The 25189-nt window shown below is 33.1% G+C and overlaps 1 protein-coding gene across 2 annotated transcripts in view; it reads left to right on the forward strand.

Annotated features, from left to right (window-relative positions):
- CLINT1 (clathrin interactor 1) overlaps positions 1-25189 on the forward strand; it is a 57522-nt gene that overhangs the window by 29283 nt on the left and 3050 nt on the right. For both annotated transcript variants that reach the window (XM_040241426.1, XM_040241427.1), the window contains exons 2-10: positions 1590-1694; positions 2229-2325; positions 3785-3893; positions 4835-4999; positions 7980-8157; positions 11673-11919; positions 14172-14241; positions 20681-20755; positions 23686-23978. In XM_040241426.1, coding sequence (XP_040097360.1) covers positions 1590-1694; positions 2229-2325; positions 3785-3893; positions 4835-4999; positions 7980-8157; positions 11673-11919; positions 14172-14241; positions 20681-20755; positions 23686-23978 — 1339 coding nt within the window. The remainder of the gene's footprint in view (positions 1-1589; positions 1695-2228; positions 2326-3784; positions 3894-4834; positions 5000-7979; positions 8158-11672; positions 11920-14171; positions 14242-20680; positions 20756-23685; positions 23979-25189) is intronic.

A 25189-nucleotide genomic window follows, 5' to 3' on the forward strand; every position in this document is an offset into this window, starting at 1 on the left:
GCGACCCCATGAATTGCAGCACGCCAGGCCTCCCTGTCCATCACCAACTCCCGGAGTTCACTTAGGCTCAAGTCCATCGAGTCAGTGATGCCATCCAACCATCTCATCCTCGGTTGTCCCCTTCTCCTCCTGCCCCCAATCCCTCCCAGCATCAGAGTCTTTTCCAGTGAGTCAACTCTTTGCATGAGGTGGCCAAAGCACTGGAGTTTCAGCTTTGGCATCATTCCTTCCAAAGAAATCTGATCTCCTTCAGAATGGACTGGTTGGATCTCCTTGTTGGAGTCTTCTCCAACACCACATTCAAAAGCATCAATTCTTGGCGCTCAGGTTTCTTCATAGTCCAACTCTCACATCTATACATCACCACTGGAAACCATAGCCTTGACTAGACGGACCTTTGTTGGCAAAGTAGTGTCTCTGCCCGTAACAGTTAACAAATTCTCACTTTTTGATTATTGCTAAAACTCAGTTTTAAGTGGACGATTTGAATTACCAAATTCACAGGCATCTGTTACAATAATTTTTTATGTAATAATTGGAGCTCTCTATGTCAAATGAGCACTACTACAGTATGTCACATTCTCAAAGTATTTATTCCTCAGAATGTTTTTGAGTTCTTAAATCCATTTAAGCATGAGAAATTCTTTTTTAACAACCAGATGTTTTGCCATCTCATATCTTAATTGTAAGGTGCTTTTTTCAATGGTAGTTCTTTCTTATAAAAATATTACTTAATATTTTAAAATTCTAATAGGGGATATTAGCTAGACACTGTACCATGGTATATCATTTGATATGTTACTCTTTGAGGTAGTAAATAGTATTCCTCCTTGTTAGCCATTTTTACATTTAAGAAAACTAAGAGAAGTAAAATAATTTTGCTAAAGATCACAAAGTAATTGTAGTCAGATCTCTCTGACTCCTAGAACCCATGTTTTGGACCACTGATGAAGTCTTAAGTGAAAATTAAATACATTGTCATATAATCTTCTGATGGAATATTATGTAGCCATTAAAAGTAAGGGTTACAGTGACATAGAAAATGTATGTGGTACAGTAAATGAAAAAAGGCAAGGATTACAGTTAAAATCCATAGTGATTCTAGACATCTTTAGTGTTATGTTTGATTTTTTTATTGTGTGTTAATTTAAATACAGTATAAATAACATTCAGCTTCTACATAATTTTACTTATTAACTTAAAGAATTTCTGTAAACAGGGATCCTAAGACTGAATGTAAACCAGGTCTGGTCAGCAAACTGACAAGTTAGTTTTATAATAGACTTTAGCATGTTCAATTTCCTTTTTAATTTGACCTAAAGCCATTTTTTACTGGACTTATGCCAGCTCTAATGTAATCTCTCATTTATATTCTTGAAGGCTAATGGAATAGTAAAATCTTCCTAAAGATAACTTAAATGTGTTATATAGTGTCCTAAGGGTAGCTTGTGCACAAAAGATGTTTTCTTTCCCACCCTGTAGAGGTATCTCATTAGGACACCCAGTAGTGTCATTATTAAGTTTTCATGTGTTTCTCAGTTTTGATGCTAATCTTTGTGTGTATGTGCGTGCATTTTTTTTGTCTTCAGCACCAATGTGGTTATGAATTATTCAGAGATCGAGTCTAAGGTTCGAGAAGCAACGAATGACGATCCTTGGGGACCTTCTGGGCAACTCATGGGAGAGATTGCCAAGTAAGTGATAATTTGACTCAGCGGTGCAGAAAGAATGCAACTATCTTTACCCAGAAATGTGAAATTTGCTTTCAGTTTTAAACTGTTCAACTGCCAGATATAATAAATTTTGCATATAATCGTTCAGATATCAGTGCAGGAAATTTTATAAGGATCCATTCCTCCTAAATATTAGCTCAATAAAGTAAAACAAAAATTTTCTTTTTCAATGAAGTTTAGAGACTTTCTGTAGCTTAACTATAAAATTTTGACCAATGCATATAAAATGACTTAAAACTAGGAAATTTTTTTCCTGACAAACATCTGGCTGACTATGCCACTGAATGAAGGGCCTATGGAATATGATATTAGTGGGATTTACGTGCTAGATACTATATAAAATAGACATTTTTAAGGTACCATATCTAAATTTTTTTAAATTAAACTTATTTTTTTAAAGCTATTTAGGAAAATACAGTAACTTAGAACAAGCCTGCCATCTACTGTCAAAATCAACATACTACAAACTCTTGAGGAAAACTGTTCTTTTTTCAGGGCTACCTTCATGTATGAACAATTTCCAGAACTTATGAACATGCTTTGGTCACGAATGTTAAAAGACAACAAAAAAAATTGGAGAAGAGTTTATAAGGTATGGGTATTAGTCTGTATTTATTACTTGACATGTAGAAGACATGAAATTTTAAAGTGTACATACATAAGTGATTATGATGGACATTGAATCCTAGAATAGAATATTCTAAAACAGATAAAAAATTGATTTGCTCTTTGAGTTGTGTTTTTTAGTCACCATAGACAGCTATTCATATATTTGTGCATATTGAAAGTAATGAATTTATAGTAGTATCTATGTTTAGTGTTTGAGCATTTAAGATAAAAACCACCCTCTAATATCATTTGTCATCTGTACATAAAACTTTTCCAGTAGTATTACAGCATTGTGCACCAGAAATGTGTCATTTTTAAATATAATAAATTCTAAATCATTAAAATTCTAACATTTTAAAACTTGCATATATGTACTCTGCTGTTAGATTCCTTTCATTTAATTCTGATCTCATTATATAGTGTAGAATTCTAAACAAGATAGTAATCGGTTCTTCCACCTCCACTATATTTTCTTGCTGCTTGGGAAGTTTTTTTATGCTTTCCAAAATGTCATTATAATATTCATATATGAAACTTTAAAAGTAACATTTCTGACTTTCAGCGTTAAAAATTAGTGGCTTTATTTAGTTCCATGTTTTTGATGTTGTTTGTTTCTGAAAACATTTACTGTCATTTCTTTAGCTTGTACAGTAGTAGTGATGAAATAGTTTAAATTCCTATAAATTAATTTTTTATAATTAGAGGGTTTTGTTTTAATAATTCTAGAGTAAACTACTTTTTTAAAGAATAAATTCCTGTTCAGATGAGAGTTTTTTGTCCCTCAATTCTCCAACCTAACTAGATTTTCATAGGTCTAATCACCTTTATGTGAGGTTTGTTCCAAACAAAGTTTAGAATTCAGAATTCAGTGATTTTTAGTGCATTCACAAAGTTGTGCATTGTTACTACTGTCTAAATCAGAACATTTTTCATCATCTCAAAAAGAAATTCTTAATGTTTTTTTCTCATATTTGTTGGCAGCAAGTTTTTTAAACAAAAGCCACATCACAAACCTCCCAAGTTAAATTTTATTTGGGAAAAGTGCTGTGAGATCATATAATTACCAAATAATTATTTTCTTTAAACTAATGTTTCTAACAGTAAAACTGAATCAGCTTTCTAAAAGCTTAGTGTTCATTTATATCATACATTCAGATTTTTCCTAACATCTAATTTTTTAAAAATCTTTTGACACATGTATCCAGTGGACATTTTATAATTATTTATTATGCTTGGTGTAAGAGGAACTCTAAATAGAAAATACGAGGTTTTAAATGTACTTAAAGTCTAGTGTATGGTAAAGAACGCCCTTTCCCCCACCCCCACCCCCCCCAACACACACATTATTTATTTGCTGTTAGATTTTATTTTTTTAAAGCTATTTACCAGTGCTCTACCAGAATTTATTTCATTAAATCATTTGGTGCTTTGTATTTTTACAGTCATTGCTGCTCCTAGCTTACCTCATAAGGAATGGATCAGAGCGTGTTGTTACAAGTGCCAGAGAACACATTTATGATTTGCGATCCCTGGAAAATTACCACTTTGTAGGTGAGCAATAGAAAAACCTTATAAGCAAATTAAAACAGTAGTTGGAGTTGTCAGTCACCTGAACCAGCTTAGAAGCTTCTCTGCTCTAATTAGAATGTGACTGTTGCTGGTTGTGTGACGAGTGCAGAATCCAAGACGTGGGGCCCTAGAGTATTAATTAGTGAAGACAAGAACTTGCAGAAAAGACTGGCTAATAACAACAGAACCAACACAACATGAGTGTTCGGGTTTATATTAAAATATGCACTGGAGACTGGTCCCCTGTGGTGTCCATAAAGGAATAGCTTTAATCATATGGGAAGAAAAGGTTAGAGCTCCAAAACACACACATCTGTTTGAAGCTGGGGTTTTTTTCCTCCCACCAAATAATATTTACTGTGCAAAGGCAGCAAGGCCAGAGTGTGTTTTGAATGTGAAAGAGGATACAGAATGAACCACATTTCATTTTGTAGTGTACCCCAGTTGAAAGCACTTTAAAATTTCAGTTTTTCTGCTATACTAAATCCTGGTAATTAGTGTTTTCAAACTTGTATTGGGAGAGGAAGGCATTTAGGTGCTTTTCAGTCATTAAAATGTAGATTTTGTTTTGTTAAAATACTATAGAAAGAGAAAACATTTTTGGATATTAGTCCATTTTTGTATGGTTATTGTTAGTAATCCTTTTTAGTGGATATTTAATTGATTTTGCATGGCACCGTTATCTGTGCTCCTTTTTAGTTCATTTCTGCAAGCTCTTATAAGCCAGAATTGCCTCTCAAGACTTAGGATTTGATGAGGAAATGACAAAATTCAGTAACACAGTTTGCCTCTTTTTATTAATTTAAAAATATTGAAGGTGGTTTCTTACATTGAAATTTTCATGTCTTTGCATGTGTGTTAAAAGGTTTAATATATATTAACTGAATTCTTAAGGTTTTGTTTCTCCCTTACCATCCTCACAGATGAGCATGGCAAGGATCAGGGTATAAATATTCGCCAGAAGGTGAAAGAATTGGTTGAATTTGCCCAGGATGATGACAGGCTTCGTGAAGAGCGAAAGAAAGCCAAGAAGAACAAAGACAAATATGTTGGGGTTTCCTCAGACAGTGTTGGAGGATTCAGATACAGTGAGTATCAAAGACAGATTAGCACCTGAACATCAGTTTAGCTTCTTGGGTATATTTTAAGAATCACAGAAGACAAAAATGCTACTTTGAATATATATGATACTAAGACATATGTAATACTCATTTTGTTTCCTTTGGCTCCTCTGAATCTATTTTTTTACTTTTGTGGTTCGAGAATATGATTTTAATCATTAAGCATTATTGAATGACCAAACTTTGAGTTGACATACAAAGAATAAAATAGGTATATGTCCTTTCTTCTTGGAGTTCCCATTCTAAGAAGAAAAGGATTCCTCTAACTTAACCATTTAGAGCAATTTAAAAAAGTTTGATCAGGAGATTCATCCTGCTAATTCAAAACCAGTTCAGTTATATTTTTGGCTAAAAATAGAGCTGCAAGTTAGTCCATCCTTAATTCCCTCTCTTAATTAAGCACTGTGTTAATTTGATGTAGAAAAAGGTAACGATACCATCAGTTTTTCATCTAGGCCTGTCACATATATGTTCTTAATATATTTAAGGACAGCTAGAACATTCATCTCATGTTTATTTTTAATGTATAATATAGTTTTCCTAAAATAGGTCACTAGGTAGGTGCTTGAAACAGATACAGAAAGTAAGAACTCTGTTTCACAATATGTTCCTTTGGACTCGTTCTGTCTTCTGTGAATGCTGACAGTCCCTTGCCATTTTGTGTAAGGGACTGGCCAGTGCTTTGTATACTTAGCAGCTGCATATTGGAACTTTCTAACCACCCACAACCATAGCTGTTTTTTATATTTGAATTTCACTGAGATCTCGTGATTCTTCATTGTAAACCTGTAAAAATCTTCTATTTCTTACTTTGTGAGTATTTATAAAATATCTTCACTCTTTTGCTCTTCTGCTTTTCTTGCCATTAAAGAAAAAGTACTGCACTTAATAGGCTAATATTTCTAATGGCAGAAAAATTCCTTTTATGTCTCATATCACATACAAGTCAGTCCTTGAATTGGCAAAAATGTTTCTCTTAAATAACTTACATAAATATATTTTGGAGTTCTTGTTTAGGGAAGTAAGTCTTTTAATTTTTTACCCACATATTCAATAGATACTCTATTCTTTAGATTTTTCAAGGTAGCTTTAGCAGATCAATGTGGTTTTTAACAGAAATAGCTATTTGCCACTCATTTCCTCATTCTACTTGCTAGTAGTCCTTTTTTAAATCAGCACAATATATAATTAGATGTATTTAGACAAATGAATAAGTTTTTAGACTTCAGAGTGAACTAATTACAGCATTTGCATTTGAGATGGAATTCAGTGTCCTGTGTATCTGCATTGGCTTCTTTTATACGTTGTTTTTAATGCTATATGTATTATTCAGAGACTTAAGTAGTCAACTTTGTAACTATTTTACCTGGTTTTCATTTTGACATTAGAAAATGTCTTGCCAATATGCAGTCTCTTTGACACTTTCTTAGTATGATGCTTACCATGCTAATCAGTTTAGTTTTCATGTGCTTTTTTCATTTTTTCCTATAAACTTGTTTTTTTCAACGCCTAGTTCATCACATTGTTACTGAAGTGTACATATACATTGTTGGAAAGCTACTCACTTTTATAATACCATCCTGGCTTAAATTTTGTTTAGAAAACATTTTGTCATGTTCTCTTTAAGTTGGTGATCACTTTCAGATTTAGTAGACATATTTTTAAATCCTCTACCTCTTACAGAAAATTTTGCTCTGTAGTTTTACTTAGTAATTCCACAAAATGGTTTTGTTCAATCTTCAGTGGGCATGTATGCCATCCGAACTTGTTAACCAACTTTTAAGATAAAAACTCAATTATCCACCTTTTGATTATTTTGCTGTTTCTCATTGGTCTTTCCTTTTTCTTCACACCCTGCCTTAATTTTCAGTCTTTTCTTCTTTTTAACCTCACGTGATTTCTCCGATATTTTACTCTTGGCTCTTAAGTTTGGACATGGAAATGGAAAAGGTTCCAGTTAGTGCCTACAATTCCTATCTCTCCTCTAGGTCCTCAAGGACAAGGACTAAAACAGATTTGGGAGCTTTTTTCCACTGCCAATGATCTACTGACTCAATTCACAAATTCACACAGAGGCTCCTTAGGTTTTGCCAGTCCCAGCATATGTTTGGACTTGGTGTTTGTATAGATCATCACTGTTCTGAACCACTTGAGCATATTTCATCATTCTAGTCTGTATAGTTTTTGGTAGTTAGAATATTCTTTTCTTTTTAAAATAATTGAAAGGTGCTTTCCCAGGCGATGAAAGACATTTATTTTTCTAGTTTGATAGTAAAGAATGACAGTTATGAGTCTTTACACTATATTGAGATACGTAGCATTCAGAATAGTGTTTCCTATAGTTTGTGTCTTTTAAGAGATTGTTGCTGTCCTGATACTTTTCTAATAATTGAAAAACCATTAAGAGATGAGAATGAAATATAATGTAATAAGTGACTTCTGTAAAAATAAAAAGATTTCAGGACTTCCCAGGCAGTCCAGTGGTTAAGACTCTGCACTTCCATTGCAGGAGTGCAGGTTCCATCCCTGGTCAGGGAACTAAGATCCCACGTGCCTCATGGCCAAAACAAACAAACAAAAAACCCCACAAAACCACATAAAAACAAAAAGATTTCCATTTCTCTTTTGCTTATACATCCTGTGTTGGTTTTTGTGTTTTCTTCTACTCCTTTCAACAGCCCTTAAGAACTTCCGGATATGCTGTGCTTTGCATTAAGGTTGTGTAAATTTTCATAAACAAAAGCTTTTGAATCTGCATTCCTGCCACTTAATGACTGGCACTACATGCTGTGCCTTGCTGTAATTGTGTTGATTCAGCACTGTGGGAGCTTTCTGTTTTCCTTTGGAAACTATTTTATTATGAGGAAAAGCTTCAGAAATAAGGACTATAGACCCCTTTTGAATTTAATGTCCTTAGAATCGCTTCTCTTTTTAATGCTTTATATAGGTGAAAGATACGATCCTGAGCCCAAATCAAAATGGGATGAGGAGTGGGATAAAAACAAGAGTGCTTTTCCATTCAGTGATAAATTAGGTGAACTGAGTGATAAAATTGGAAGTACAATTGATGACACCATCAGCAAGTTCCGGAGGAAAGATAGAGAAGACTCTCCAGAAAGATGCAGGTATTAACACTTTGTCTCCTGGGTCTCTTGGAAAGGGTACTAGATTTATTCAGGTGGGTCTTGGGTTTTTTTGTTTTGAGTGTTGGCATTATCTGAAATTCAGCTTTTGTTGTTTATTTAATGGATTTTATTTTTTAAAGCATTTTTAGTTTCATAGAAAAATTGTGCCTGAAGTACAGGGAGCTGCCACATAATCCCACCTCTCTGAGTACAAGCGTGTGCTCACACACACACTTTCTCCTGTTACTGACATCTTGCATTCATGTGTACATTTATTAACAATTGAGAACCAGTATTGTTAACTAAACTCTTCAGTTTGCATTAGGCTTCACGGTGTTGTACAGTTGACAGATGCATAGTATCCGCCATTACAGAACCACACAGAATAGTTTCACTCTCCTAAAAGTGCTTCTGTGAAAATATGGAATAGTTTTTGAACTCTTGTCCTTGCACAGGGACATACTAGTCTAGTTCCCCAACCAAGGATTGAACCCAGGCCATGGCAGTGAAAGTGCCGAGTCCTAACCACTGGATGACCAGGCAGTTCCCAGGGCATGCAGATTTTCTCTGTATTGTTCCAGTTTCCATATATGCTGATCTATTATATTGTGTGTGTGTGTATATACACATACATAATACATACAGTATAGCTGTTTATAAGATGCTAGATCAGACATTGTTTGCACTTAGTATTGGCACATTTTCCTTGTCTATGTCCATTTATTTCTAAATTTGGTCACATTTCCTATATGTTTTTATTCAGGCTATTTAATTGGATTTTTTTTTTCCAGTAAGAACTTTGATGGTTTATTTTGTACTTGAGCATCTGATGATCTAGGGACCTAAGGTATTGCTGAGGGATGATGAAGTTTAGCATATTAGGTTTAAAACAGAAGTTAAGGGGGTTGAAATTTAATTCTTTCTGCGACATTTCATTTAAATTCTGTGTCACTGTATACCAGAAAAAAAAAATCCAGATTGATTTTTGAGCTAAAATATTTTCACATAGTACCTGTATTTTTATAGATTTTATTATCTGATGATGGGGTATTTGTATTTAGTTTTACATAGAATAGTACTTGGACCTTTTTAGCATTCACTTTTTGTTCTTACCTATCAGTATAGCTATTAGTCTTTCTGCCAGTTAAGAGGGTAAAATATATAGCATTTAATTTGCAAAGCAAGTTTTATAAGATCTTTGTCATTTGTGTCTCACCATATTGCTAGTAGGTAGTCTAGAGCAAGGATTTTACCCTTATTTTTTGAAAGTAAAACCTGAGGCCCAATCATCTGTGTGGAACTTGCCTATAGTTACACAGAGATGCAACCACAACTTAAGCGAGTTCATTTAACTTAAGTACCATCTCTTTTTCTCTTATTAAAAACACTCTTTGACACTTCAGATTAGGGGTCATGAAAAAGAAATAAAAATACGATTTTGAAACTATTAAGGTTCATCTATGGAATTCCTGTCTATTTATGGAATATGGTCTTTGAAGAACCAGAATTTATTTTTAATAGTTTGAATATATTTTACAACTAGATTTCCAGCTCTTTTATACTGAAAGTATATGCATATAGTAATAATAAATAGTTGAACTTTGGAAAATGATGCCTACTTCAAATACTCTGGTATTTTTCCCTCATTAGTGTTCTTGTGGCCTTAGCATTTACATTTTTGGTTTGATTTAGAAAACATAATGGCCACATATTCTCTTGTTATATTCTGAAGAAGTATGGCAATCAGGTAGGTAGGCTGGTTAGAGATCTAACTATGTACATTCTCGTTCTATTACTTTCTCTTTTCCCTCCACACTCAGTTTTTCTTTGTTTTGCTTTGTCTTTCCTGTTCCTTTTTTTTCTTTCTGTTTCTCCCTTGATTTTTTTTTTTTCTACATTTGCCTCTAAGACAGGATCTGTTAGAGTTCCTAAATCTTTTATATAGAGTATTCAGGTTTAAAAGAGTGAAAATTCAGTGTGTGTTGTTTGTTTTAGTAGCTAAAGAGCACGCTAGGGACTTTATATCTTGGAGTATTTGTAATAGAAGAATGGATTTTTAGACAAAGTTGCATGGGACCTCTTTGGCATGTTATCAGAATTTCAGACTTTTCGTTCATCATTATATTTAGAAATTCTTGAACACTGATCATATATGAAGCTTCCATTTCATTGTGTGCTAGTCAGGTTTCTGTTCTCAACTTGTAAAGAAGTTATCTTGCTCTGGAATCAAATTGAACATGAGAAAGGTAAGAAATTTCAGTTTTAGATACAGTACTGATGATGGGAATCTTCAGGTCATTTGTTGCTTAGAAGTTAATGACAAGGGCTTTTGAATACTTAATCAGAACTAGTAGATTCCTTAAAATGCTTGTAGATAAAAATACATTTAACCCCTTTACTCAGTGTGGGAAGTCATTCTTCTTGATTCTTGATTTATACAGGCTCCAAATTGATTTATATTTAAGTAGAAATTGCTTCAGTCTTAGTTAATTTGCATCAGTAGTAATACTCATAATTTTAAGGAGAATTTTAAGTATTTTATTTCAGAATATTTATAATTTAAACCACCTACTCTAAAATTAAGAAATAAAGGTAATGGAACATATTTCAGGTAATTTCTCTCTCTGTCTTACTTGCACCAGAAAAAAAACCCCTCAATACATCATTACTGGAGAATACATTATTGCTGACATTTTATATTCGTGGCATATGAAATATGCATTTTTTACTCATTCTGCATTTTTATTTTATTTTTTACTTTCACACTGTTAAGGAAAAGGAAGTTTTTTTTCTTTTTAATGTGCCAAAAAAAGAATTATTTCAAAACATTTAAAATACATTTAAATTTTCTGTAGAACAGTTTTCATAGTTTTGTAAAAGTTTGATCTCCTGATTCTATAAATAGTAAATTAGAGCACAGTTGTTGTAAAGTGCACTGTCTCCTTTTTCTGCATTTACAGATGAGAGTTTAATCATTTGCATTCAGATAGGATGATATTTAGAAGATATCCATTGAAATTATAGTATTTTATTATATATTTGCTTAGTATATAGGAGTCACTGACAGAATTATATAAATGAAACTGTAGTTGTTGCCCAAAATCCATTTCAAGAAAATGTAACTTGCAGTTGTTTGAGCTCCCAGGGTCTCATTAGTTGATTCTGATATGATAATAATTCAGCTATTTTATTTTTTAATTAAACTTTAAATCTGTAATAAATAAGCACCTGAATTATTTCAGGCCTTTTTGTTTGTACACATTTATGTAAATGCTTTTTTGTAGCAGTGTTTTAGTCTTACCTGGGGAATTTGATGGGTTCCCACTTCCCCTCCCCATTGCACACATATCATATTCAGATAGCTTAGATAACATTGTCTTGATCACTGTCAAGTAAGTCAAAGTACAGAATTTTGGAGTGACTGCATTTGAAATTCTTTAGCTCAAATCACTGAAGGCTCCATTTAAAAATAATCCCTTGTCTTATTATTTTCCTTCATTTTAAATATCTTTTAGTGACAGTGATGAGGAAAAGAAAGCAAGAAGAGGCAGATCTCCCAAAGGTGAATTCAAAGATGAAGAGGAGACTGTGACGACAAAGCATATCCATATCACACAGGCCACAGAGACCACCACCACAAGACACAAGCGCACAGCAAATCCTTCCAAAACCATTGATCTTGGCGCAGCAGCACATTACACGGGGGACAAAGCAAGTCCAGATCAGAATGCTTCAACTCATACACCTCAGTCTTCACTTAAGGTGCGAATGGCACAAGTTTACACATTATACACAACTTTATTCTCAAAAAATTACTTTTAGATTTATTGCATTAGTAGTCTCAGGCATTTCTAGGTAATCTTATTAATTATAGATCATCTGGCATATATTGAAGTGAAGTGACTGGTATATATTACTCAGTCATTAATAATAAGAAATCTCTTTGGAGGAAGAAACCTGTCCAGTTGCTGAATGATTATCTCTGCACTTTCTGTGGAAATAGTAATGACACTCTTGGTTCATTTGGGAAAAGTTGTGAATCAAAATGCAGTGCCTTTATTTCCTACTAGACACTACCACTGGTGCCAAGTGCCAGATTCATTAAGGCAAACGTGGTAGTGTTTGAAAGTTGTAAGCAATGACAGTGTGTGTATATGACAAGCTTATATATAGGGGAAATGGTCTTGTTTAATACAGGGATGGTGCCTGTGATGGGAGGTTAATTTGCCTTGTGGTCAGTATTGATCAGTAGCAGCATTACTTCATGTACCATCATGATTTTTTTTTCCACCAAAGAGATGAAATCCACTCGCCAGATACCTGACTACAAGCTAGTCTTTTGGGCAGAAATCTGCCAAAGAGGGAGGTTTACCCCCAAAAGGCTAAATAGTTGTTTTGTTACTATACCCCTCCTAGTGTTCTCACAGTTTGTACCTTTTCATCAAATGTAGCCTACGGAAAATATTTTGCTAATGTATTCTGTGAATTGCAGGTGACTCTAAAAATAAAGCTAGTCCTACTTAGTGGCAAGAACTGTGTCAACTTTTCCCAAATATTTTCTGGTGTTTCACTCATATTGTCCTCTGTATAGATCTGATGAAAACCTCAAAATTCAAAATTATAACTCAACTTTAGTTGCAGTTAAAAGGGGGAAATGGTGCTGTTATTTCTTTGTGGTCTTAGCTTTCCCCTGCTGTGGATACAGTTAGTTTACTGATGACTCTCTAAGATTTGGTAGTCATAATTAAAACCCAAATACATGATGGTTGTCACATGGAGAATTCATTTAAGGTTGTATGGGAAAATCATTCAACCTGTATATATTTTTTAAACAGTAAACTGAAACTTTTTTCATCTTAAAAGATTTTAAATATAAATTTGTAGTACAGCCTGAATGTATGTCACACCAAAAATATTTTATATTTGTAGTATATAAGCTTTTTGACTTTTACTGCTAAACAGATGTCTTGAACTCTCAAGTTCTTGAAAAGTTACTCAACCACTTCAGATATCTTTCAATCTCAAGGCCTTTTTAACCCACAGTATACAGTGTTTTACCCACTCCAGTATTCTTGCCTAGAGGATCCCAGGGATGGGGGAGCCTGGTGGGCTGCCCGTCTGTGGGGTTGCACAGAGTCAGACACGACTGAAGTGACTTACCAGCAGCATACAGTGTTTTAATCTTCAAACTTCAAATTAATATGCCTACTTATTTACAGTGTTTCTCTATTGCTAGCACTTTTGTTCTAATTTAGTGTGTTTGTATTGAACATATTGAACCTATGTATTAGAGTGTTTAGGACTATGGAGAAGAGAGAAATTACATTACAACTCTAGCCCCACAGTTTAGTTTGGAAACTAAATATAAAACATATGTCAAGGTATATCAAACCAATATAGAATTATACTGACAAATATGATATACAAACAGTGTTGCTAAACTTCACAAAGTCATAAAATTTTAGAGCTGGATAGGATCTTGGCCTCCAATCCAGTAGATCTCAGACCTCCTTACACATTGAAATTACCAAGGGAGCTTTGTAAGATTTTACAGACCAGGATCCCACCCTGGGCAATTATGATTCAGCATATTGTATGTATATGTATATATACATATACATATAAAATATATGTGTGTGTGTATGCTTCTCAAATGATTCTGCGTTAATATTTGAGTGGGATCTGGAAGCTACGTTTTCTCATAGTGAAATACAATAAGAAAAGAATTGAGAAAGTAATCCAGGAGTAGTGGGCATGCCAAACTTATCTGATTTCTGAAAAGAAGGGAGTTAGGGGAAAGAGGAGTGTGGATAAGTTAGGAATAGAATTACTTAAAAATATCTCTTTAAAGGGATTCAGGTTCACTTTTCTTTATTCAGAAAAGAAAATCTGCCTTTATTCAGATAATTACAGGTTTTTGTGTCTAAGTTGAAAATTAGAGATGAAGAGAGCAGATTTTTTTTAAGTAGTAGAAATTTGTTTCCTAAGCTTATTAGTTCTGTGTGTGTTTCCAGACTTCAGTGCCTAGCAGCAAGTCATCTGGTGACCTTGTCGATCTGTTTGATGGCACCAGCCAGTCAACAGGTAAGCTTCGACACTGGCTTTTTGTTGGTTTCAAAGTAATTTTTTTTAATGGCAAATAAGAGATGGAATGAAAATTTCTAAAAAATTTTTCTTACAGTATATTTACTTTTAAAGTGAAATTAATGAGCCTTAAGCATTATTTAGGAGGAAATATTTAATTGCCTAAAATAAGGAAAATGAGTACTTAAGTACTTGATAATTCAGTAATCTCTCAATTTCCTTAGAGCTGAGTATTCGGGGTCCCTTTACTTTCTCTATAAGTGAAATATACTGCTCTTCCCATTTCACTGTCTTTTCATATTCTCAAATTAGCCATGCCTAGAGTTCATTTACACTTTTCATTCATTTATTCAGTAAACATTTATTGAACCAGACACTGGCCTGGGTGCTTGAGGTATTGATATAATGCTTAGTAAAGAGTCACAAATAGTTACAGACATACAGAGGAAAGGGGCATTCTGTGAAAGTGTGTAACTATCTACCTTACATATTTTAAGAGGGCTATATCAAAAGAATAACAGTCCATTCACCATGATTTTCTCACAGAGAAGTTCAATGATTTCTTCAATTTGATTTCTAATATGTGGTAGATTTTTTTTTACTAATCCCCTATAAGTTGTTTTCAATAAAATTGGTATTTTAGGGTTGCATTTGAGGATTGTAGAGTCATAATAAACTACTACAAGTCAAAGTAGCTTAATAAATAAATCTTTGTTTAAAGTTCATTTCACATTAAAATATAACTGGCAAGATAGGCATAGAAATAATGTCAAAGTAAATCTGTTGTTTCTAGTTGTGTGTAATGATTTTTCAAAACTTAATTATTTTAAAATTTACACTAGAGTTTAAGTGTATGTTTATGATGAAAATTACTTCTCACTGATAGTTTAGTACATTTTAATAATTTACAGTGGGATTATTTTCTCCCACTCCTTACCTATTACCATAAAATTAATTCTTAGATTGGGTGTTAACTTACTAGGGTGTCTGGTTCAAACCAATGTCTGAGATTCTTCAATTCCCAGGCTCTCTTTTTCTGTAACTATAACTGTTCCTAAAATTATTCTTTAAACTCTGTTGAACTGTCATGCCCAAAGTAACAAACAACCACATTAGTTGTTTAACAATTTATGTGCTGTCTTTTTGCATGCTGAAGATTTTAACTGCAGTATTAACTGGTAGTTAGCATGTAATCATATAGTAGAGACTTGGTGTTACATAATATCAACTACTTTGGACTTCCTGGTATGAAATATTTAAGAGCCTCTTTCATGTATCTGTGGAAAGTTTTAATGGAGCAATCAGAGAAGAATTAACTAGGAAGGTCAGATGAGTGAATCTTAACTTTTCCTTGGTGTTATCAGGATTGCTTTGAACAGAGAGAATTACTAAATCCAACATGCTTCCTTTGCTTGGCAAGAAACCTTTGAGTGATTTTTCTTTTCCAGTGCTAAGGGTAGATTGACTAATTAAATAGAAGTAGTAGTTAATATTAATAGAGTAATTGAGACAAAGTCTGAATGAAATCCAAAATATTTCTTGTCTTAATTTTTTATTTTAATATTTTCTAAAAACCATCTGATAGTGGGTTGACAACCTAATTATTTTTTAAAGTTCTCTTCTATTTGAAACAGTTTGTTTAACCAGTTTGTGCAGAACCCCCTCCAATCAGTAAGATGAATTTCATTACCATGAATTTCTATTTAAATATTTTTAGTAATAATAACGTTTTAAATTGAATTCAGCAGTGGAAAAAAAATTGTATTTTAAATCTTTAGTACCTGTATGTGAGAAAGTCTTAAAGAATCTACCATACTAGCATTGCTGTTTGGTATGCCATTTGGGTGTCATTTACCAGATGTGCCTGTGTTTATAATGGTGCCATCATGCAAGTAATATGGGCATGAACTGTAAACCTAAGCAGATATGACTTCTGTACCACTCACCAGAAAAATGTCTCCTTGGAGAAAATGGATTTTCTTTTTTCATGTGTTGTTACATCCTTCTTGTTAGCATCTTTAGAAGTATATGTGGTAAAATCATTGCAGAATATCAACCAAGTTTAAAAATACACATATGAAACCCATTTATCAAGATTTATTTGAGACTATCTTGATATATCCCACTCTGGTGATGTTCTTTTAAGATCTGTACTCAAATGATATTTTGATGACTTTTATGTATAGTATATTTGCTGTATTTAGAAAATAAGCCAGTTAGAAATATAATGCCAAGAGTCATTCTGTTTCATTTTTTAGTATATCTTGTCCTAAAAGTTTACGTTGTCTCCTTTGTCCCTTTTGTAATTAATGAATTTAGGTCTTGATTAACATACTACTCTGTAAGTTATTTCTAGTACAGTTAATGAGGTTGAAGAGAAAATAGAAAGACTTTACAAGGCTTGTGATATGTTTTGAATTTAAGTTAAAAAATATATAAGATTAACATACATCAAATCCAAAATCTTCACTATATATACATTTGAACCTGTTGCCCTGTATCCAGTTAGTTGAGGATATTTACAAGGATAGGAACCACCTTGTTATAGCCAAGTTACTGGTTGTTACAAACCAATTTATATATTAGAATTTTCGTGGGAGTTGTCTCTAGTTTAAATCAAGTTTACTAAAAATAAAATGTTTTACCATAGTCTGTTTTCACTAATTAAAAGTAATGTATGCTCATTTTAGAAATTTTATGGAAAAAAGTGATTCACTATAACTGAGATAAAGTTAACTTAATAATTGGGGTGAATATTCTTATTTTATATTTTCTATATAGTCAGTATATTTAAGCATTATCTTTCAAATCTTTTTCAGGCTTCTAGATAAAGATTTTTATTATTATTACATTTTTAAAAATTTCTTTTTCACTTAAAATCTCATGACCATTCTTTAACGATAGTTGATATTTGCAGACCTTTAATTGCTTTATAATCTTAACATTATCTAAATATGCTGTAATCTACTTGACTGGGCAGCGTCTTATTTTTGGACATTAGGTTTTGTTTCCAAACTTTTCTCTGTTATAAAAGTAGGGAAATAGTATCTTTGAAAATACTGCATTTTGGTAAGGAGAAAAATAATATTTCATTTTATTTTGCATGTGTTTGATGACTGAATTTGAAACTTCATGTTTTATATGCCAGTTGTAACTTGTCTATTCATTTCCTTTGTCCTTTTTTTAAAAAAATGGGATTATTTATCCTTATTTTTTAAAAAAACTTATTTATATTAGTTATTCATCATATATTTATAATTTTTTGCATTTTCATTTTGTATTTATTAAAATTCCTCTTGTAAAAGTTTTCATAACATAATCTAGATTAAATTCTTTGTTAAAGAAAATGTCCATTTGTAGTTAAAGCACTGTCTAGTTCAGCTGTGTTTTTCCTGTTCACAGTATTGCTTTGGAAATACATGTTCCCAGCTGGTGACTGTAAATAACCTCCTTGCTGCCCTGAAAAGGCAGATGGAAATGGTTCATTTATAATGACACCTCTCATGTGGGAATCTTGAAGGATAGTTCTTATTGTGAAATTTAGCAGTCTTCCCCATGCAGCAATTTTTGGTAAATTATTCTTATTTAAATTTTCTTAGATAGATGTTATCTAGAAAAATGCTTAAATATAGAAATTTTGTTAAATTTAAGCATTGGTATGCATAACATCATGCATATAGGTATGGATAGTCCCTTCTCAGAGTGAGAAACTTTTCTAAATGAAATAAGAGATTTTTAATTTCTGAGATAGTTTCCAAAATTGAGGATCACATTATGTAAAACATAAGTAGAAGCATAATCTGCAGTACTTCAAAAGATGGAGAAAAGTTAAATCCCTTTCAAGGAAAGGTGGCTTCTATTTGTAAAATATTTATATGTGTGTTTCTACTCTTTCCCCTCCATTGTTCTTAAGTTAGTCATATTTGAAATTAAATTCCCTATAGTATGGTTGGAGAAAATAATAATATTTGCTGTAGACACATTATGAACATTGTATAATTTTAGTTTAGGTGTTAAAAGGTAGAGCAGTAGAATAACTAAAATAGATTCTCACTTGAAATATTAAAAATTCAGGATGTGACAAAAATAAAATATGTTACCAGTGTGAAATTACGATTTCACGTTATTCAGTGCTTTTCTTCACAGCATGAATTTTCTTTGTAGCCCAGACTGGATAAGATTTGAAAATCCCTAACTTATTTGGCATAATAAATTACATATTGATATCTATTCACTGCTTAAATGAAGAAAATGAAAATAATCCCCCGTTTTCCTTCTATTAATAATCCCTTAATGCTATAATAAAAGATTATCTTTCTGTTACCTAACTGTATACTTGGATCATATGTGCTTGTTTATATAGGTAAAAAATATAGCTCACTGATCTTTTGTACCCATCATCTTTTGTATATATTATGACATATGTACCTTTAGAGAGAAATCACTGTGATATTTATCTTTAGATAAAGCAGAAGTAGACATGTGAGCTGTAATTGTTGTTCGGAGTAGAGAACGTCGGCCTTCATGGAAGTCAGTTCATGGTGAATGGGTATATATGTGAATTTGTGCATCTTTTATGAGGTGAAGAAATGAGGAATTCGTTAGATCTGCTGATAGGTGACTATAGTCAATGTGCGTTAAAAAGAAATACCAAGTATACATGTATCAGAAACTGATTTGTTCCTTTTATTACTGCTGGCCATTTATTAAGAAGGGGAGATGGTTCTAGTTTAATTAACCTAGTTGAGTGTAGCAGATGGGGCAGAATGTCTTGCAGCGATAAGACAATTCAGAAATGGCACCAGATGTTGGAAGCTGTCCCTGGTGGTGTTTGAGTGCAGCCCAGATGTTCTAGTCCCACCTGGCTAGTTTCTAAGCACTGCAGGCTAAGCAGCTGTGATGTAACCTATATAATGTTCACATAACACTAAAAGCACTATAATTGAACTGCTGCTCTAAATTTCTAAGGTTGTGACTCTTTTAAGAGGTGAAATCTTTAAGGACAGACAAAAAACAAGGACAGCTATTTAAGGTTTTAGATCTGTTGACTATTGCTATTTTCTTGGTAACTGAATTAAGAAGTGGAATACAAAATTTAACAATGTTACTGTTCAAATTGTAGATAAAAGGAAATATTCTTATTTATGTAGTGTTTACAAATGAAAATATGTATGAGAATGTGATGTTATGCAAGCAGAGTTTGACCTGCAGCCTTATGATTTGAATCTCACCTCTTTAGAAACACCAGTCTGGAAGTAGCAAAAAGCTACTATTTTTTCAGATACTAAAAATGCAAGTATTTGCAAGTAAATAGTAGGAGAAAAAAAGTCCACCTAAATCATTGCGTTCTTTCTTTTCCCTGTAGTTCTTAAAACTGACTTCTATGCAGATCAACTTCAAGGTTTTTTTTTTTCCATTTCTATTTTTTAAAATATCAAGCTGCAGAAAATGTGTCACAGTTTCTTTCTCTTTCTAGTTCTTTTTTTTTTTCTTATTGTACACTGAGAGAGAATTACAAGCATTGTGACATTGTACCCTAAAATACTTGAGTATATGTCTCCTTACAAGGACATTTTCCATCATCATCATCATATAATGATCATACTTTGGGAATTTAACATTAAAACAGTATTACTGTATAATAGACCATATTCACATTTCCCTGGTATCTCAATTACATCATTTCATGCATTTCGTTTACTTGTCATGTTCCTTTAGGCTTCTTTAATCTGGAGTGGTCCCAGTCTTTTTTGTCTTTTATGATGACATGTTCTGAAAAGTCTGGAGAGTTGTTTTGCAGAATATCCCTCAGTTTGTATTTGTCTGATTTATTCCTCATGACTGGATTCCTGTTAAATATTCTGGGAAAGAATTTCTACATGGGTGATTATCTTTTTTTTAGTCCCTTACATTAGAAGGCCTATGAGTACTATTTTCTCCAATTATTAGTGACATTAAGTTTGAGCACCTGACATTGTTTAAGATGATATCCATCTAATTTCTGCATTGTAAAAATAGTTTCATCCCTTTTTATTTGTAAATAATCTGTAGGGTGATGATTTGAGAATATGTGATTATCTTATTACCCAGAAACATGTTTCCCAGGTTTTAGCATCCATTGAAGATTCTTATAAAGGGCGTGATTAGCCAGATAAACTGTATGCCTACATTAGGTTTGTGAAGTCTAAGTAAGGGATAACTTTAATAACAGTTGTATCAATCAGTAGAGATATAGAACTGAGGATGTTAGAGAGTTGGTGATAGCTGAAAGGGAACATGGTGACATAAAAAGCTAGATCAGCTAACTAGCTTTTATGATAGGTCTTGGGGTCTAATATATTGAGTAATTTTTGAGTACTGTGCTAAAATAGCTTCCTGATAAAACTGCTATCAATTGTGCTGTGGTCCTAACAATTCTTCCCTCATATTTAATTTCTAGGAGGCTCAGCTGATTTATTTGGAGGATTTGCTGACTTTGGCTCAGCTGCTGCATCAGGCAACTTCCCTTCCCAAGGTATGATATGATTTGACTGGCCAGAAATCTAGAGGCAGTGAAAAGGTTACCAAAACAGCTCTTCCCCCACCCTATTCCCTATCTGCTTCTTTTGGCCATTTTTCTAGTTGTAGTATTTGTAATTCCCACTTATCAAATAATTTATTCACAAAGGTATTTTATTAGGCTAGTATCCTAAATGTGCCCAATGAATTAATTTCATTGCAAACTACTCAGGTACACCTAAATAAAATTCTCCTCACTCATAAGTGACTCTTGTTTAGCTTCCTCTGGAGGGAGGAAGTGGGTGGGGGTAGGTGGGTAGGAGTGTGAATAAGTATAAATCTCATCTTAGCAAAAGAAAATATTAATGATTTTCTTGAATGAAATTCAAGGACATTGGAATTGGGCAGACTATTTTGCCAAAATTCATTGCTTTGAAATTTAGGTATCTTAAGAGAATTTTTATGAAAAATAACTGAACTTCATTTTGACATATCCTTGAATGTGAGGAAAATAAAACTTCCTCATTCCATGTTAGTTAAATAAGGAATTTTAAAATACCCTAGATTTGCTGTGATCCATTCACAGTATTTGTAAAGATCAAATCATTATGTTGTCTACCTGAAACTAACAGAATGTTACATATCAATTAGACCCTCAGTTTTTTTTCTGATGGCAAAAAAGTGCTAACATCTAAGCAAATACAGACTTAAACATCGTGGATTGAGTGAAGGGCTTGTATTTTTCCCCTTTTTTATTAATATGTTTTATCTTACTGCCTCTGCCATATACTTTAGTATATTAGCCTCTACCTTTCTAAGATTGGGAATAATGCTGCTTGTCATGGTTCTTTATAATGTCCATAGAAATGTGTAGAATGGAGTCTTAAGTTCATTATTAAGTGTCTCTTAGGTTGTAAAGTGTTGGTTCTAATGTTTGTTTTTTCCATAAAATCTGGTCAGTCTCAAATTTGAGAGATAGTATAAAAAACTTACATATAAAAATCATAAGCATGAGGTGAGGCAAGGAGAAAATATTTAACTTAATTAGTCTTATTTTATGTAGAGTTGTATGTCCCCATTATTAATTAGATTAAAATTTATATTTAGTAACAGCTAGTGTAGGTTTGTGAGGATTTAGGAAGAAAGTTGCATAGTTTTTAATGTGAGTTGGGTTATTTGGACAACTTGTATAAATTCCAAATATTTCCCAGAAATTAGTATTGTGGAGTAATGAAGTGCTTCATTTTAAAAGGGTGACTATGACTTCTAGAACATTAATACCTTACTTTAGGCAAATCAAAGTGGAAAATAAACATTGCCCCAGTTTTATAGGCTGCTTGTGTAATTCTCAAAAGTTTTATGTATATAAAGTTGCCTACTATGCAAATAATTCAAATATGTTAATGTTGGTAAGTGATGTATCTCTTCATCTGTATGCATGTGATTAATATAACCTGATCACCATTACGCAAGGGGCTGAAACTGTTGCAACAATGATTAATCATTTCTGAACAATATATGCCTCACTAGAAATCTCTTCCTCTCATGATTAATCATTTCAGATAAAGTTTTCAGAAGGGGCAACACATTTTGCCCCAGTTTCCATTCTTACTCTGTTTTCTAGATCAAGTAGATAGAAAATCAGCATACAGTTTACCTTTATCCAGCAGTCTTCCTTAAATTAATTTAAATTGTTTAATATATAGAACTAATTGTAAAACTTAATTCAGTCATTTTTGTAAAAAAGATCAAAGACATATTTTAGCAAAACCTTGAGGTAATGAATATTAGCCCCGTTCTTACATTAAATTGTTGATAGAGCTTGGGGTTTCTAATGAATTATTTTCTCTTTTGAGGGTGCTTATAATATAATATGGTAATAGAAGAATATAATTGTAAAGACTTAATGTTATTGTTCTCTTTTGATGTTCAGCATAATGAGATACAGTATTGAAGTGGTTGCTTACCTTTTAGGCTAGACAAAATGTATTTCCAAGTTGTAAGTGAAGATAGCAAAGAAATGGTGTTAATTAACTTGGAACTGCATATTATTCACTTTCAGATGACAGTTTACATGTAGCTCTTTCTTCACCTTTGCTTTTTTCAACTTCCATTAATTCACATGTATCTATTTGTCCCTTTCTTGAAGTAAGGTTTGTTTATTTTGTATAGACTAATTTAAAAAATTTTAAGTTCTTAAACTTATTATACTTCGAAGCATAGTGATAGTTTTGTTCCTTTTTAAAAAAATATTAGCAGGAGTTCCCCTCTTAAGACTTGCCCCACTTTTTAATGTAAACAGATTGAACAGTTCCATTTGAAGTGAGCAGTTTTCTAAGGTTATAATATCATAGCTCTCTGTAGCCTTTGTATTGTAAGTGGAAGCATGGCCAAATGGATGAGAACTTCTTACAGAAATTTACTAGTCCTACTCTTAATTTCGTTGCGTTTTTGTTTCATGTTTTAATGAATTGGGGGTTTTATTTCCATGAGATGGTATAAGTCATAGCTTGCTTTCTCTTTGACCCTTTCCAAATAATGAATGAACCCTCCCAGCAAAAGGTTTAACCAGTTTAGAGTTTTGTTCTTGTTTTGAGGGGAGATCAGGCTAGTTCATATTAACTTAGCTAGAAACATAGTTGATATGCATGCTTAGCTTGAAGGAAAGTTTTGGTTTCTGTCATTTCTTGGTGTTACCTTAGACCTGCCAATGGCCAGAGAGGGATTTTACTTTATATGTGGAAGTTTTTATTTTTTCTTTGCCACCTTGTTAAATAACACTCATGGAATATTCATGAGAAAAAATAACGTCCAGATGGAGATGGTACCTACAGATGCTAATTTGGATGGACACAGATCAGCTCTAATTTGTTTCAGTTGGTAGATTGTACATTTGTTCTGGGCATCTCAGAAACTTTCTTATCCTTATCATTCTTTCTTTCTTAGTAACAGCAACAAGTGGGAATGGAGACTTTGGTGACTGGAGTGCCTTCAACCAAGCCCCATCAGTCCCTGTTGCTGCCAGTGGCGAGCTCTTCGGCAGTGCCTCACAGCCAGCTGTAGAGCTTGTCAGTAGCTCACAACCAGCTTTAGGCCCACCTCCAGCTGCCTCAAATGCCTCAGACCTATTTGATCTTATGGGCTCATCACAGGCAACCATGACATCTTCCCAGAGTATGAATTTCTCCATGATGAGCACTAATACTGTAGGGCTGGGTTTGCCCATGTCAAGATCACAGGTAAGTTACCTGCCTCCCTTGGAAATGGTAATTCATAATTTTTGATGTGCTGTGACTAATCTAATGGAAGGTTGGCATAAAAGAGAAAGATAAGTATGTGATACATGATTACTTTTGTACATTGCATTTACTTTGTGCTCTTTCCCCTGGAATAGTCATTTGGTTCTCCAGGGCAAGGCTTTTCCACCCATCTGGCTGTCCATGCAAAGCCAAGTGTGATGCCTTTCACAGAGGAGGCATTTGCTGAAAATTTTATTGAACAAATAATTGGTATTTATTTTAATAGTTTAAAAAAGAAGGAATAGAGATATATTGCTAATATAGAAGATTATTCTCTAAAATAATGTTTTTCCCTATTCTAGGCCTCCTATACATTATATACTGTTTATATAGGCTTTCAACTCTCACTTTCATAAAGACAACTGAATAGGAACTTTGTAATTCACTTTTAAAAATTAAATCTAAATCACCTGATACTCACTTAGAACTAAAACAAGTGCATATTTGTCTGAAGTTGTACCAGGAACTTGCTATTTTTGACTCAGGCTATTCAGAATATTTGCTTATGATGCTAATTATTCACTTTAATGTGTAGATTACCTTCTTTGGGGTGTTAGGATGAAGGGAGAGACGGAAGAAACAGAAAGGTGACTCATCTGTATAACAGATACTAGACCTAACATTAAAAACAAAGGACATAAAAGCCATACCAGTGCCATTAAATTGAACTGAACAAGCCCAAGCTAGTTTATTCTTTATAGCGTTTCTTTTGTATGGTCTCATCATAAAGCCAGTCTACTTATTTACAATCTTAATTGCATCTGTGTTGTGATTCTTTGCATTGGTCCATTTTTAATTCTTCCTCCTACTCCTATCTCTCCCTTTTTCTGTCCTTGCTGCAGTTATCCTGGTAGAAATTACCAGGAACCTCTGCTTCTTTTTCCTGAATCTCTCCTCCTGAATTGGTCCATATGATAGCAAGTCCCATTAGTGTTGCTCACTTTAGGTAATAGAAATGTACATGGAGCAAGAACATATCAGTCGGGTTTTCTGGAGTATAATTTGCTGTCTTGATGGTTTTGCCTTTTTTTTTTAGCATGAGAACTTATACCCTGAATTCCATTTTGTAAGAATAAATTTCCACTTGTATATTTCCTTAAAGTTGTACTAACCTGAAGTTAGTAGTTACCTTGGGATGGTGGCTTCTAGAC

The sequence above is a fragment of the Oryx dammah genome, unplaced genomic scaffold, assembly GCF_014754425.2.
Source record: "Oryx dammah isolate SB20612 unplaced genomic scaffold, SCBI_Odam_1.1 HiC_scaffold_5, whole genome shotgun sequence".
NCBI lineage: Eukaryota > Metazoa > Chordata > Mammalia > Artiodactyla > Bovidae > Oryx > Oryx dammah.